We start from the raw sequence: 13467 nt of genomic DNA, 5'->3' as shown, positions 1-13467 counted from the left end.
CAGAAAATGCCATCAAAACTTTTTTGAAGACAGTCAGTTCCCTTCAGAGACATTCACATAAATCCCCACCCCAAATTCAATATTTATATTTTTCTTGCCATATTTCGAGCATCAAGAACAGTATTTGCTCTCCTCTTTGTGTCCATCTTCAGCATGTCCCCTCTCTGGCCTGTGTAAATGTTCTGTTTATAGACTTTGTAATATTTCCACAGAAATTATATTTTTGGGAAATGATCGCTACGCAGTTTATGTGCAAGTCCAGAACAAATATCAGCCAAAATAAAACATAAAACTGGTGTTGGGAGCAAAAACTGGCTGCTTTCGATTGATGGTCGGTGCATCTCCAAAATGAGATTTGTACAATTTTGACTGAACAATTTACATTATAATGTTTCATTATAAATGTTTGCATTTACTTGTTACTTTAGAAGTGATTTGCATCATTGCATCATTCAGTGGGCCCTTTGCTTTCTGGTTATTGCTGATCGTGATTTATTGCTTTATTGCTGATCATGATGAAGAACTCGAGCACAAGAATTGACTTTGACCATTAAGAGAACCACAGTAAAGTAGTAATAGAGGTGGAGATCGTATGGGATGGTGGTAACAATATACAATGTTCACGCTCCTTTCAAATTTTCATTTTGAAAAGCTGACAATCTCTGTGGGATTTTTACCACTTTTGATGTAAGATGCATATATGCATTTTAAGGCCTGATTTGCATATTTAAAAGGTTCAAATATGACTGTTTCTAAATGTATTTTAAGTTTAATTTGGAAGAATCCTATTTACCAGTGATGCATTCCCATCAGAGGAAAGTGCTTTTGAGACAGTAAAGGAGAATTACAACTGTGGGAATTTGTTTTTGTGGTGTAAATATGAAAATCCTGTGCTTCTTCTCACACATATATGAATACCAGTATATACTGTTCTGCAGTGCATTATTGCATTATAAATGCTATTTCACATACTATAAATGAACAGTTTCCATTTCAAGATACCAAACATCAACATCTTCCATTGAAAAGCATCAAGGAAAATCCAAATCATGGCTCATTGGATAAAGTCCTTTGAACCATCTGTTGCGCATTGCTGACATCCAAACATAGACAAACAAATGGCCTAAATGCTTAAGGTCTGTGGACAGTCGGGTGCTTTCAGTTGAGCATCTGAATCGCTGGATGCGGTGAAGACAACTTGACACACTCAAGTCAAAAAGAACAAGTGCTTGTTATGTTTGACAACAAGTGTGCAGCTATTTCCCTTCACGAAACCCCACACACATTCCCATCCGAATGTTTTCCATCGAGAGCTTGGTCGACCAGACGCCTCGTCCACACCCAGAAATGCTCATCTATGACACAGCGTAGCATTGCCCAGACAGCTGTGCCACACCTCATGCTTTAGTATGAGCAAACTTAACATTACAAACTTAGCAAATGCTAATTATAAACTTTCCTATTATATATCTATTACAAATCTATTATACATCAAAGAATCAATAGAGCGCTGAGGGATGACGTATTTTCATAGGCCAACCCTGAAGTCAGTATCACCCAGATTCCCTCGACAAAAACCCAACAGGATTTTCCATTGGCTTATCGTTTACTGCAGAAATAAGCTCGGTGACCAATACAAGTTTATGATTCTTACACGTTTTGCTGTTTATGATAATCTTCACAAATGAATGCTAGATCTAAACCTAGGTCATAAACGACCTATATGATCACAATATCTTAAGCTTGTGTTAACCACAGACCTTATTTCAGGTATTTAACCGAAAACCCATTTACTTTTTTGGCCTAAAAAAATAAAAACATCATTCCTGCTGCACTCTATAAACAAGTGATAAAAATAGATATATCTATTCATGTCCACAGCCCAGTTACGAAGGCTACCAGAGTTTAGTATTTAGGGTTAGAGTAGTTTCCTTCAAAAGGAAGTCTTACTCAAACATTATGAGATCTGGAGACACACATCTTCCAGAAAAGCAAATTTACCGTCACACTGAGGAATTCCAGCAATGCTTTAAATGGCTCCTCATGAAAACGTGCTTTTACAGGCTGTTTCCTTTGATAGCATGTAGACACAATCAACCACATTCACTTATCAACTTAACTTTAGTTTTTAGCTATACTTGTCCCACCCTAATGAACAACAATGTGAACTATGGCGATTAGCAAATCGTTTACATATAGACATCATAGCAAAAACAGCTATTTAATGTTTTACTCAGTAGCCACATTCACACAGACGCAGCAGAATACAGATGTCAGTCCTGATTTAGAGCGTTAAATATGTTCATGCGCTGTTCAGTTAATGAGAGTGGCAACAGTATTTTAGAGCCCAACTAACATCCTTAATTTTTCAAAACCACATTTTTGGGGCTACGTTCACACTGTCAATTTTTGGGATTAACAACGCATTTACTTACAGGTGCGAGTCTCAAAAAGTCCCATTCACACAGCAACTTACAGTAGCGTCTCTCTCGAATATTGCCTGTATACGTGCAACAACAGTCAAGCCTGTATTCTTTTAACACTAACCATAGTGACAGTGACCAAAGTAATATCAAAGATGGCGACGTCCACGAAACTGAAAAGTCTTATCACATTTGACACGACAAGAGTCCAACTGAGCCGCGAGTTCATCTGTCAAATCCTCATTAACCGACAGAAGCTTCAATGTAAACAAGCGTTATAGCTTGTTATAGCGCCACCAAGTGGCCAGTTGCGTGTGCTTTTTCACGTGACCACAGAATATACTCTTATATACTATGTGCGCCAAGTTTGGTGAAAATATCTCATTCCGTTCATGAGTTATAGCCAATTTAGTAAAAGTGGCTCCGCCCACTTCGAACGTTTTGGCGGCCCTTAAGCCGGGGATACACTTAACGACTGTAAGGCCGATTATGAACGTAATTTGATACTTTCGACTGATCCTGCCAGTTGCGTTCAGTCGGTGTTTAAAATCTGCTCCAGTCATTGGAAACAGTCTGTAAGTGTGTTCAGTTCACTCTTAGATTGTTTAAGCGAGTCGTTAAGTATGTCCCGAGCATTAGATTAGATTAAATTGAAATTTTAACTTTTTTTGATAATAATTGACAATCAGACTCCAGAGAATCTTGCTGCACTGGTTTGATTTTGATCAGGCCAAAAACCTAGGACTAGTTCACAAAAGTGTGTTTTTCCAAAAAATTCAAAATACCTGCAAATTTCACTAGGCGTGCATTTTGTCCGTTTAGGAGTTATGAGCCATTTCGTACTTTTGACCGCTGTAGCGCCCCCGTCAGGCCGATCGGGGCGAGACTTGGTGACGTTGTAGACGGTGTGAGTACTACCAGCCTTCAAAGTTTCAAGTCTCTACGACTTACGGTTCGGTCTGCCCGATCAGTTTTAGATGGAGAATGCTGATGCTTGGAAATTTTAACAATTACAATAGGGTTTCAGGGCTACTCGCGTGAACCCCTAAAAAAAGAGATAATGTGAAGAGAAAAAAAAAGCCTATGCGAAGACTAATTGTTCAGAATAAGATCTATAACATGCATTGAGATGCAAACATGCAATTTTCACTTCATGCCGAATCAAAGAAAAGATGACAAAAAAACATGAAAAATTGCATTATAAACAGACTTTAGTGAAACGATAAATGCTGAATATGGTTCATTTAAATCTTAATATTTGATCACATCACATCTGCTATTTATTTTATTTTTTTGTCAGATTCGGGAATCTGCATGGCGGCTCAGTTATTTAATAAGGGTGTGCATTTGACGTCTCGAAAGATGATAAATGCAAACCCGCTGAGCAATTCAGATGATATGCAAGACAACACGCCTCAGTCGCTTTTAAGAAAGGTCAGTTTGGTCAGTTTAACCAGCTTACCGACAGTTTGTTGTCGAAGAAGTAGGCATCCAGCAGTTTGACGATGTACTGATGGTTGCAAGATGCTAAGATGTCAATCTCCACCACATAGTCTTCCAGCTCCTCCTCACTTTTGGTTTCGATCACTTTAGCTGCAGCTAGCACACCGGTTTCTTTATTCCGGGCCTGAAAGACAAAGCAGTTTCACATCAAAACACAACGTCAGCGTGATCAACATGACAACATCCTGCTGAAGTTCCCGTTCCACGCTCGTCCCTTTGGTGCGGTTAATTCACCAGGCCTCTGGGATTCACGTTTAGCTCGTCATTAGAGCTGAAATAATGGGCATTACTGCTGTTTCACTGCAAACGCAGGCTGTCACTGAAGTTGATGCCGTCATTGATAAAGGTTTGATGGGTCATAAGCCTAAAGTATACTAAAGCAAATTTCGTCACCAGAAGAGTACACACACTGCCTGATTTTTGTAACCGTACTTTGGACACGCAGGTCGCATATCTTTAGTTTAAATGAATAAAAATACATTTTTATCGGCCATAACTTCTGGAGAAAAATAGCGCAGACACGATATACGTCGACCGCCTGCGTTCGCGCCAAGCACGCCGCACAAGTCCTGTAAAGTGAAGTCAAAGCGTTTTGCTCACCCCCTGGTGTCTGGCTGCAGTACTGTCTCAAACCCCACCCTCCCCATGTCATCGGATGGGACACGAGCCAAACTAACAAAATCAAGTTACACATCAAATCATTGTTCTGTCATTTTAGGTAGATCTCATCATGTAGACGCATGTTAAAAGTTTTTGTTTTGCCCAAAATTTTGGTTTCAGTTAGTTATTTGATGCTATAGAAATGTGGTGTAACATCTTGATTGACAGCAGTGCTTGCGAATGAGTCTGCGGGAGTGTGGGACTAGCCTATACTTGCGCATACACCAGCGTACACACGTAAAAAAAACGAAGTATACTCTGGGCTTTACTGGTGTTTGAAGGGAAAGGATTGAAAAAAAGGTTATTTTATATTTTTTTTCTTTGAAATATCGTGCATAAATAAATCGCAGCATGAATCAACGCAAATAAGAATGTCCATGATAAAGTCAAAAGAAAAACATCTACAACGTGTCAAGTTTTTAGAAATGTACTTTTCTAAAGGTTTCAAGTTGTATTTTTCTACTTGATCTTGGTTTCGAAAAACTTTTATACCAAATATTTCATTAAAAGTGACTTTTAATAAAAAGTTGTGATGTAACCACCAAGTAAAATGTAATAACATATTTTCTCTTACACCTAGAATATGTGTTAGCGCACACATCTTAACCATAATTTTAATTATTGTCAAAAAAAGTATTTTAACAAATATCATGAATGTTAATTCATAAACACATTTCTGAAGAGTCAAACCACAGCATTTTGAGATGTGAACTAACCGTGCCTTGCCATAAAGATTAAACGATCGGACATTTTAAGACTTCCTGACCTTGAGGGTCATGAGGTTTTGCAGGTGCTCTTTATAGGACATCATTCTCTTGTTTTTGATTTCGTACTCTGCATCCACCACATGACTTTCTGAATTTAGTTTTTCAAAACCAATGAGCAGTGAATGTTTTTCAGAGAATATCTCTCCAGATATTAGGCCAGTTTCATCACCTACTGTAGCATGTGATATCTGTCAATGCCGTGGGAACATGTAGTGTTCGTATGAGGCGCTGGTTGAGATGCAGTCACTCATTGTGGTTAGCAGGCATGTTTTTAGAGGAAACACTGTTGCCAAACCACTCAAAAGCAAGACTTCCGCTTATTTGTCAAGCAACTCAACTAAAACATGATTTGGCACAGCGAACAAAAAGCAAGGCTTGTTTAAGTTGGCCTGTGATTGTAATAAACAATACAAATGCAATACAGGAGAGAATGAAAGTAGGACATGTTTAGATGGCTAAATCATTAAACTAGGTTGTTTTTTTTGTTGTTTTTTTTACATTTTATGAAAACAAACAAACAATGCAAGGGTACTGTTGTAGTTGGGTGGTTGCTAGGGCACTACTGAGCAGTTGCTAGGGTCGTGCAGAAAAGTCCCACTGTGGTTCAGATGAGTCACACCTGATGTGACGATTGACCAAGTAAACACGATTCTAAAGAACATCTGTCTTATCCTCCGCTCAATTAAATAAGGAAAAAGAAACTTAAAATTGTGACCATGGACCACAAAACCAGTCTTATGTTTTTTTGTTGTTGTTGTTTTTTTTTAAATTGAGATGTATACATCATCTGAAAGTAATAAATAAGTTTGCCATTGATGTATGGTTTGTTAGGATAGGACAATATTTGGCAGAGATACGACTATTGAAAATCTGGAATCTGAGGGTGCAAAAAAAATCAAAATATTGATAAAATCTCCTTTAAAGTTGTTCATTTATGTTGGCGATTGTGCAGCATTCACTCACAAAAATACATTTTTGATATATTTACGGTAGGAAATTTACAAAATATCTTCATGAAACATGATCTTTACTTAATATCCTAATGATTTTGGGCATTAAAGAAAAATCGATAATTTTGACCCATACAATGTATTGTTGGCTATTGCCACAAATATACCCGTGCGACTCGTGACTGGTTTTGTGATCCAGGGTCACAGTTGTAAAATACCATTGGCCAATGTTACCTTATTGTGAAGTGTTACCAGTTCCTCTAATGTAATCATACTTTTTTTTTTTTAAATCCATGCTTACAACTATAACCTTCAAGCTTAATGCTTTTTTAGACTACTTCAAACTTTCTAGCCAGGCTTTCTCAAAGCAAACATCAAATTTGTATTTAGTTTATCAGTTTTCTGAACATTGTTTCATTGCCTTTCATTGGTTGGACAAACAGATGAGAGAGAGATTGGAGATGTGCACTATAACAGTTCAAGGGCTCGTCGCCTCAAAGAAGCATAACCATAAATAAAGCCCCAAATCCACTTACATATCCACTGAGAGGATTATGGCACCTGACAAGAAGTCAAAGCTTCTCATCTGACCTGAACTAAATATCCTGGAGAAGGGCCATCAGAACAACACCCTGAGCAACAGCAGCACAATAGTGCACTTTCAACCCCTGTAATGCTCATTCCAACACCCATAAAACAAGATACACACCTCTGTTTACATCTGTTTTCTGCAGAGCTGCTTTATAGATGAAACTCATTTAATATTTGATGACTTTCACAATGGAGCTGAATCAACACTGAACTAATTTCAGCCAAACAATGACACTCTTTTCTTTTGGAGCTAAAATGAACTGAAATGATCATTAAATAATTTCCCTGTGTGTCACTGTGTAAACCAATCTGTATAAAGCGCTATAAAAAAATAATGTTGACTTGACACTCAAGCTGTTCGACAGACTTGAGGATGGTTCATGTCATAAATGTGACTTTTCCTTGTTTTTTGTTGTTTTAATTTAATTATTTCAACCAATTTATTTAGCAGTTACTAGCTAAAAGTAAATAGTCAATCGCTTTGTGTTAAAATTTCCATAATTTAGAAATGCTAGAGTTTCTACTCTAAGCCATTCTTTAAAATTATTAATACATTTGGAAACGCTCATAACAATGGATCCATATTGTAGCTTTGTTGATGATGACAGCAAAACACGTCATTATCGCCACGCAGCTCCTAATCAGAAGTCTGAGAGCTTTCATACAAGTTTTCTACTTGTAATTACAACAAACAAGAAAACATGAACAGATTTGTGGATGAATAACTATCATTAAATGTTGTTTCCTATTTGTAATTATGATACAAATTTGAAAAAGGCATGAACAATTTTTACAACAATAAGTTTTGTATGAAACTCACGGTAATTCCCACACAACATAAAAGCTTCCAGATTAAGTCATGTGATCTACAACTAGTTGCCGAACGCCAAAAGAATCAAATATATGTAGACCTAATCGAGAAATCAACTCTTTGGTGATCGTTAAGGATGGGAGATAATAGAGCATTTGGCAAATCAACAAATTATTGAGTTGACCTCAATAAAAGTATTAAATTAATAAAAGCACCAGATTTTCAATTAATATAGGCTATAATATCAAAATTCAATCATAAATTTGAAGCAATTCATCTTTTTGTAACAAACAACTGATTGGTTTGTGTGTGTTTTTTATTAAGTGTTTAATACTGTAAGTGTTTTGTCTATTTATGTGCAAGCACTACTAGTCGTAATTAAAGGAGTCGATCACTTTAAAATGAAAATTAGCCCATGATTTACTCACACTCAAGCCATCTAAGGTGTTTATGACTTTCTTCTTTCAGACGAATACAATCTGAGTTATATTAATAAACACCAACGCTTCCGAGCTTTATAATGGCATGGATTGCAACCATCAGTTTGAAGCCCTAAAAAAAAGTGCGTCCATCCATTATAAATGAGCTCCACACTGCTCCGGTGGGTTAATAAAGGCCTACTGAAGCAAAGCGATGAGTTTGTGTAAGAAAAATAAAGTAGAATTCTAGCTTCCAGCCAAATGGCCTTACGCAGACTCTACTTGCGTATAAAGCGCAACTTACGCAACTTGTGACGTCAGAAGTAGTGTAGTGCGTAAATATCAGCAGTGCGCCGCATTACTCGCATAAGTTGCGCTTTACCCTTAAGTCGGATCCGTATGTTCGTTTGGCCGGAAGCTAGGCTAGTTATTTTACTTAATAAAGTTTTAAATGTGGATATTTTGCATTTGGTTGCAATCCATGCCATTATAAAGCTTGAAGCGACAGGGTGTTTATTAATATAACTCAGATTGGATTCGTCTGAAAGAAGAAAGTCACCTAGAATGCCTTGATTGTGAGTAAATCATGGGCTAATTTTCATTTTAAAGTGAACTACTCCTTTAATTGCTTCAAGGAAATTAATAAAAAATATATATTTAAAGGTGTAGAAACATTATTCTAAAGTTATTAACCTAATTGGGCCTATTCTTACATAATAAACTGAGTAACCTTGTGCCTTGAACAATATTATCTTTACACAAAAGCTACGCCTTGGACTCATTCGTCATCATTATCATTGAATTTATTATGATAAATGGAGGCAATTTCACTACAATTCAATGACCAAATGAAAGGGCATGACAAATACAAATACACTTAAGTGTTCGATTATCTCCCAGTCTTAAAGTTCAGTACAATCACTCCAATGGTTTCAATAAATTGTGCAGCAACTGCAAAGCTACAAATAATAAATGGTGGAAACAATGAGGCCTGAACTAGATCCTTCAATGTGGAGAATGCTGTAGTTTAGCTAATATGCAGAAAATGCTCATCTCCACCCACAGAGAAGAGGCTCTTATCATTGTGAAGCCAACAGCACTGAACACTGGTGATTAGCAGACCTCGGGGATCTACGCCAGAAACGCGTGATTTCATCTCAAACTTCACTCTGAAGAACCACACGTCAAACTTTATCCCTGACAGGAGTTCAGGTCTGACGGGTTGCTGTTCACACCGCTGCCATGTGCTTACACACGTGTGCCATCAATAATTAACAATCAAAGAGATCCTCAGCATTAACTAACCCGAAATACCAGGAGAAAACAGACACTTCACTCCTCCTCAGAGCCCGAATCCGACACAATCAACACGCTTCACACTCAAACACTGACAGAAATCCACAAATATTTGGATTCCTCACTAAATTATGTGACACATCTGATATTTGGCCATGATTCGATTGACATATTTATTTTTAAAAGACGCAAGGCGAAGCTCTCGATTTACCGGTCAATCTACGTTCCTACTCTCACCTATGGTCATGACCGAAAGGACAAGATCCCGGATACAGGCGGCCGAAATGAGCTTTCTCCGCAGGGTGGCTGGGCGATCCCTTAGAGATAGGGTGAGGAGCTCGGTCACTCGGGAGGAGCTCGGAGTAGAGCCGCTGCTCCTCCACATCGAGAGGGGTCAGTTGAGGTGACTCGGGCATCTGTTTCGGATGCCTCCTGGACACCTTCCCGGGAAGGTGTTCCGGGCGCGTCCCACTGGGAGGAGACCCCGGGGAAGACCTAGGTCACGCTGGAGAGACTATGTCTCCCGGCTGGCCTGGGAACGCCTCGGTGTCCCCCCGGAAGAGCTGGAGGAAGTGTCCAGGGAGAGGGAAGTCTGGGGATCTCTGCTTAGACTGCTGCCCCCGCGACCCGGCCCCGGATAAGCAGAAGAAGATGGATGGATGGATTTTTAAAAGACAATTTCAAACCAGAAGTAGAAGCAGAGTAAATAAATGTAATATTGTAATTATTTTGTGGAAGAGCACAAATAAACAAAATATCTGGCCATACTGTCTCTTAAATGTGATGTTAAATATTAACTTTTTGTTTCTGAAATAATTATGATTATTAGTTACATTGATAAGCACTAAAATATGTTTGGTTTAGGTTTTTTTATATTATTTACTGGCACATTTGGCAGTCATTTGTTTTGCTCAGTCATTGGAGTAATTGTGAGATCTTGAGGATGAGGAAGTATTCAAATATGTAACAATATAGATAGTTTTGATGATTATAATGAGACTGTTCTAGTTTTATTTCATCACATCACTTGCTGTCAGTGTAGAGGTGTGAGGGGCCATTCACACAGAACGTGTTTTTCCATTCATATGCGCCATTTTCATTGTTTTTCTATGTAAACGTGCGCTAGACGGGTGTGTATAACGTTACGCTCGCATCTCATGCATGACATGGCATTATAAAAATGCGGCCCTCAAGTTAAAATCAGTAAAACTTTTTAAAAATGTGTCTCGGGACCTTGCGTTTTTCCCCCATTCCACTGCTTGTGTCTCATGTTTTTCAAAGTAAAAATGATGAAAAATGATTCACACAAAATGATGTCTAAAAATAGTGAGCATCCAAGTAAACATAGTCGGTTATGTCTTGAACACACAAACCGTTGAGAAAGTAAACGCATGTGTGTCAGTATCAGTATATTAGATCCGTGCATTCGCTATTAAAGGGACAGCAGCCTAATATTCCTGCTGATGTCTGTGGTTTTAATGTTAATCAAACAACAAAGGACAAAGAAAAATCACTCTGCTCTTGACTGAATAGCTTTTGTAAATTTAAAAAGGATGTTTCATTTATACAGTGAAGACTATTGCAGTGTTATTTTACATTTGCTTATTTTATAAAATTTTTGAACCTGGAAACTACTGTCAGATCTTCCTGAAAAATCGAAAAAGCACGGTTCATTTCATTTGTATCTTTGTTATATTGTATTTATTTGTGGTTTTGCTTCTAATTTGATTATTTGTTCTTATTTTATTACTTGTTTTTATTACTTGCCTGTTTTTGCAACAAAAAAAAAACAGTTTCATGGCCTGTAAGAAATATTTTTGGTGTCACCAGCCATTGGCAGTGTGACAAAAAGTTAGTTTTAGGCCCTGAGTGTAAGTGTATAAACAAAATCCCTGTACGTGTTCACAGGACGTTCTTTCATAGAGTCGCGTGTTTTAACATGTCCAGGCAAACAAAATCAACAGTACGAAGGTGTAGGAGTTTGATCAGTCTCTGATTTGAGATTGTATGATCTTGATTCATTGTCACTAAACAAAGACCAATATAAGCAACAGTCAGAGACACTTTTGATCTACTACACTTAAAGTGATACTCGCATTCATGTTGATCCAAACCTGTATGAGTTTCTTTTAAATATCTTCTTTTGTGTTCAACAGAAGAAAGAAACTCATACAGGTTTGGAACAACATGAGTAAATGATGACAGCATTTTCATTTTTGGGTGAACTATCCCTTTAAAGCAAGAACAGATGATACAGTTTTGTAATGTTATTAGTAAAGCGTTTTAATTTTTTTAACAAGTTCTCGAGTCTTTAAAGAACATCAGATTAGACAATACTACACTTTTTTTTTTAATTCATTACTCAATTACTCATTCCACCGTCACATTTTACCCTGCTGCAAATGAGTCTGAGGTCTCAGAAAAACTTGCAAATGTGCACAAAACCTTCATATTATGGGTATGAATTATATATGGGAGAATTGCCATATTACTGGATCGCTCCACTGTGAAAGCTGTCTTTACTAAGATTGTATTTAACCCCATTCAACACGGTCTTTAGGGGTAAGAGGGTTACAAGGACCCTGGATGTCACACAACACTGTGTTGGGGACAAAAGGCAAATTCAGCGTTTCCTACACGAGGGTTCCTCTCCGCCTATCGAAACTGCAGCACATTCCAGCTTCTTCCTACACAGTGAGTCCGAGCGGCCCCTGAGGGCCCCGGGCTGAACCCACATGACCTGTCAGGGTGTCTTTGTGGCTGAAGAGTGAGTGCCATTAAAATGGTACTTGAGTTAGCATATCTAATATTTGATCAGTTAGTCAAGATGATTTTACTGAGGGTGGTAACACCATGAAGGGACGCATCACTTCATGTCACATATCACAACACATGTCAGTACATGAAATATTGAGTTGCTTTCAAAACCATCTAGTCAAGTGAGCACAAGTCTCTTGTTTGTTTCATAAGGGCTCTTTTCACAATTCAAACAAACACAATGTTGGTAAAAGTAAAAATGTGGTTCGAATACATAAATAACACAATTAAATACATAATTAAAGCGGTCTATGACAGAAAAGATCATAGATTTAAAAAAAAATGTATATGTGAACATGTTTTAGACTAAAAAGTGTGACAATAGGTGTCAATAATAAGGCAAATTGTTTTTCGGAATGAATTCTAACTGTCATAAGCGCAACAGGTTGCCAATTACGAGAACTTTTCAAAATCCTACTATGCTGAAGGCTTAGCTCATGAATATTAATTAGAAAAAAATGACGTTCGCTAAGCAGGCCTAACTGATTGGCTGAAAGACAGCTACTGGTAAGCGGGTGCGCAGGTTAGCTGGCCAATCAGCGAATCTGGTAAAGGCCAGGATTATGAATATTCATCATTGTAATTAGCAAACGAAACGACGTCAACATGGCCTCGGTAATATTCATGAACTAATCCTTTACCATGGTAGAAGTCGTAGTTTCGTTTCGCTGTCTAACAGGTTTATTAATATCCGAACTCACCTTATAAACTTTACCGAAAGCACCGTCGCCCAGTTCCCCGATAATTTCCCACATGTCGTTTGGATTTACATCCCGATGAACGTGCTCATATTGCTTGGTTTTCTTCTTGATGTCAAGTGCAGGAAACCGGATCATCTTGCTGAATTTTGCAAAAGCCATTTTTAAAATAAAATACAGGTAGGAGCCTCAAATGCTAAAAAAAAAACCAACTGATTATGTAGATGATGAATTAGTTGACTTCAGAAAAAAACAAAAGCGTCTGGGCTGAAAACTATCCGACACTCCACAGGAAATATAGACATCTTCATCACTTAAAAAAAATAAAAATAACTTCAAGTTGTAATAGACTTATTCCACTCCATCCATGAGAAACCATGCGCCGTCTGAGGCGAGTGAAACACTCATGTTCACCTGTTCACTCACTGCTGTCGTGTGTGTGTGTGTGTGTGTTAGTGAGAGAGTCACGCCCACTGCACAGAATTATGGGAATTGTAGTTTTTTAAAATTCATCATAAAGTAGCCTAAACAA

At 37.8% G+C, this 13467-nt stretch overlaps 1 protein-coding gene across 1 annotated transcript in view; it reads right to left on the bottom strand.

Annotated features, from left to right (window-relative positions):
- The window catches only part of stk10 (serine/threonine kinase 10), a 58880-nt gene extending 45468 nt beyond the window's left edge, over positions 1–13412 (bottom strand). The window contains exons 1-2 of the mRNA XM_084137639.1: positions 12939–13412; positions 3886–4050 (exon numbers count right to left, since the gene is read on the bottom strand). Of these exons, the coding sequence (XP_083993765.1) occupies positions 3886–4050; positions 12939–13097 (324 nt within the window). The 5' untranslated portion in view covers positions 13098–13412. The remainder of the gene's footprint in view (positions 1–3885; positions 4051–12938) is intronic.
- Between the last annotated feature and the right edge of the window lie 55 nt (positions 13413–13467).

The sequence above is a fragment of the Abramis brama genome (assembly GCF_963993115.1).
Source record: "Abramis brama genome assembly, chromosome: 15".
In the NCBI taxonomy this organism is placed as follows: domain Eukaryota; kingdom Metazoa; phylum Chordata; class Actinopteri; order Cypriniformes; family Leuciscidae; genus Abramis; species Abramis brama.
Note: the sequence above shows the minus strand (reverse complement) of the source record. Positions and strands in the feature narration are given on the sequence as shown.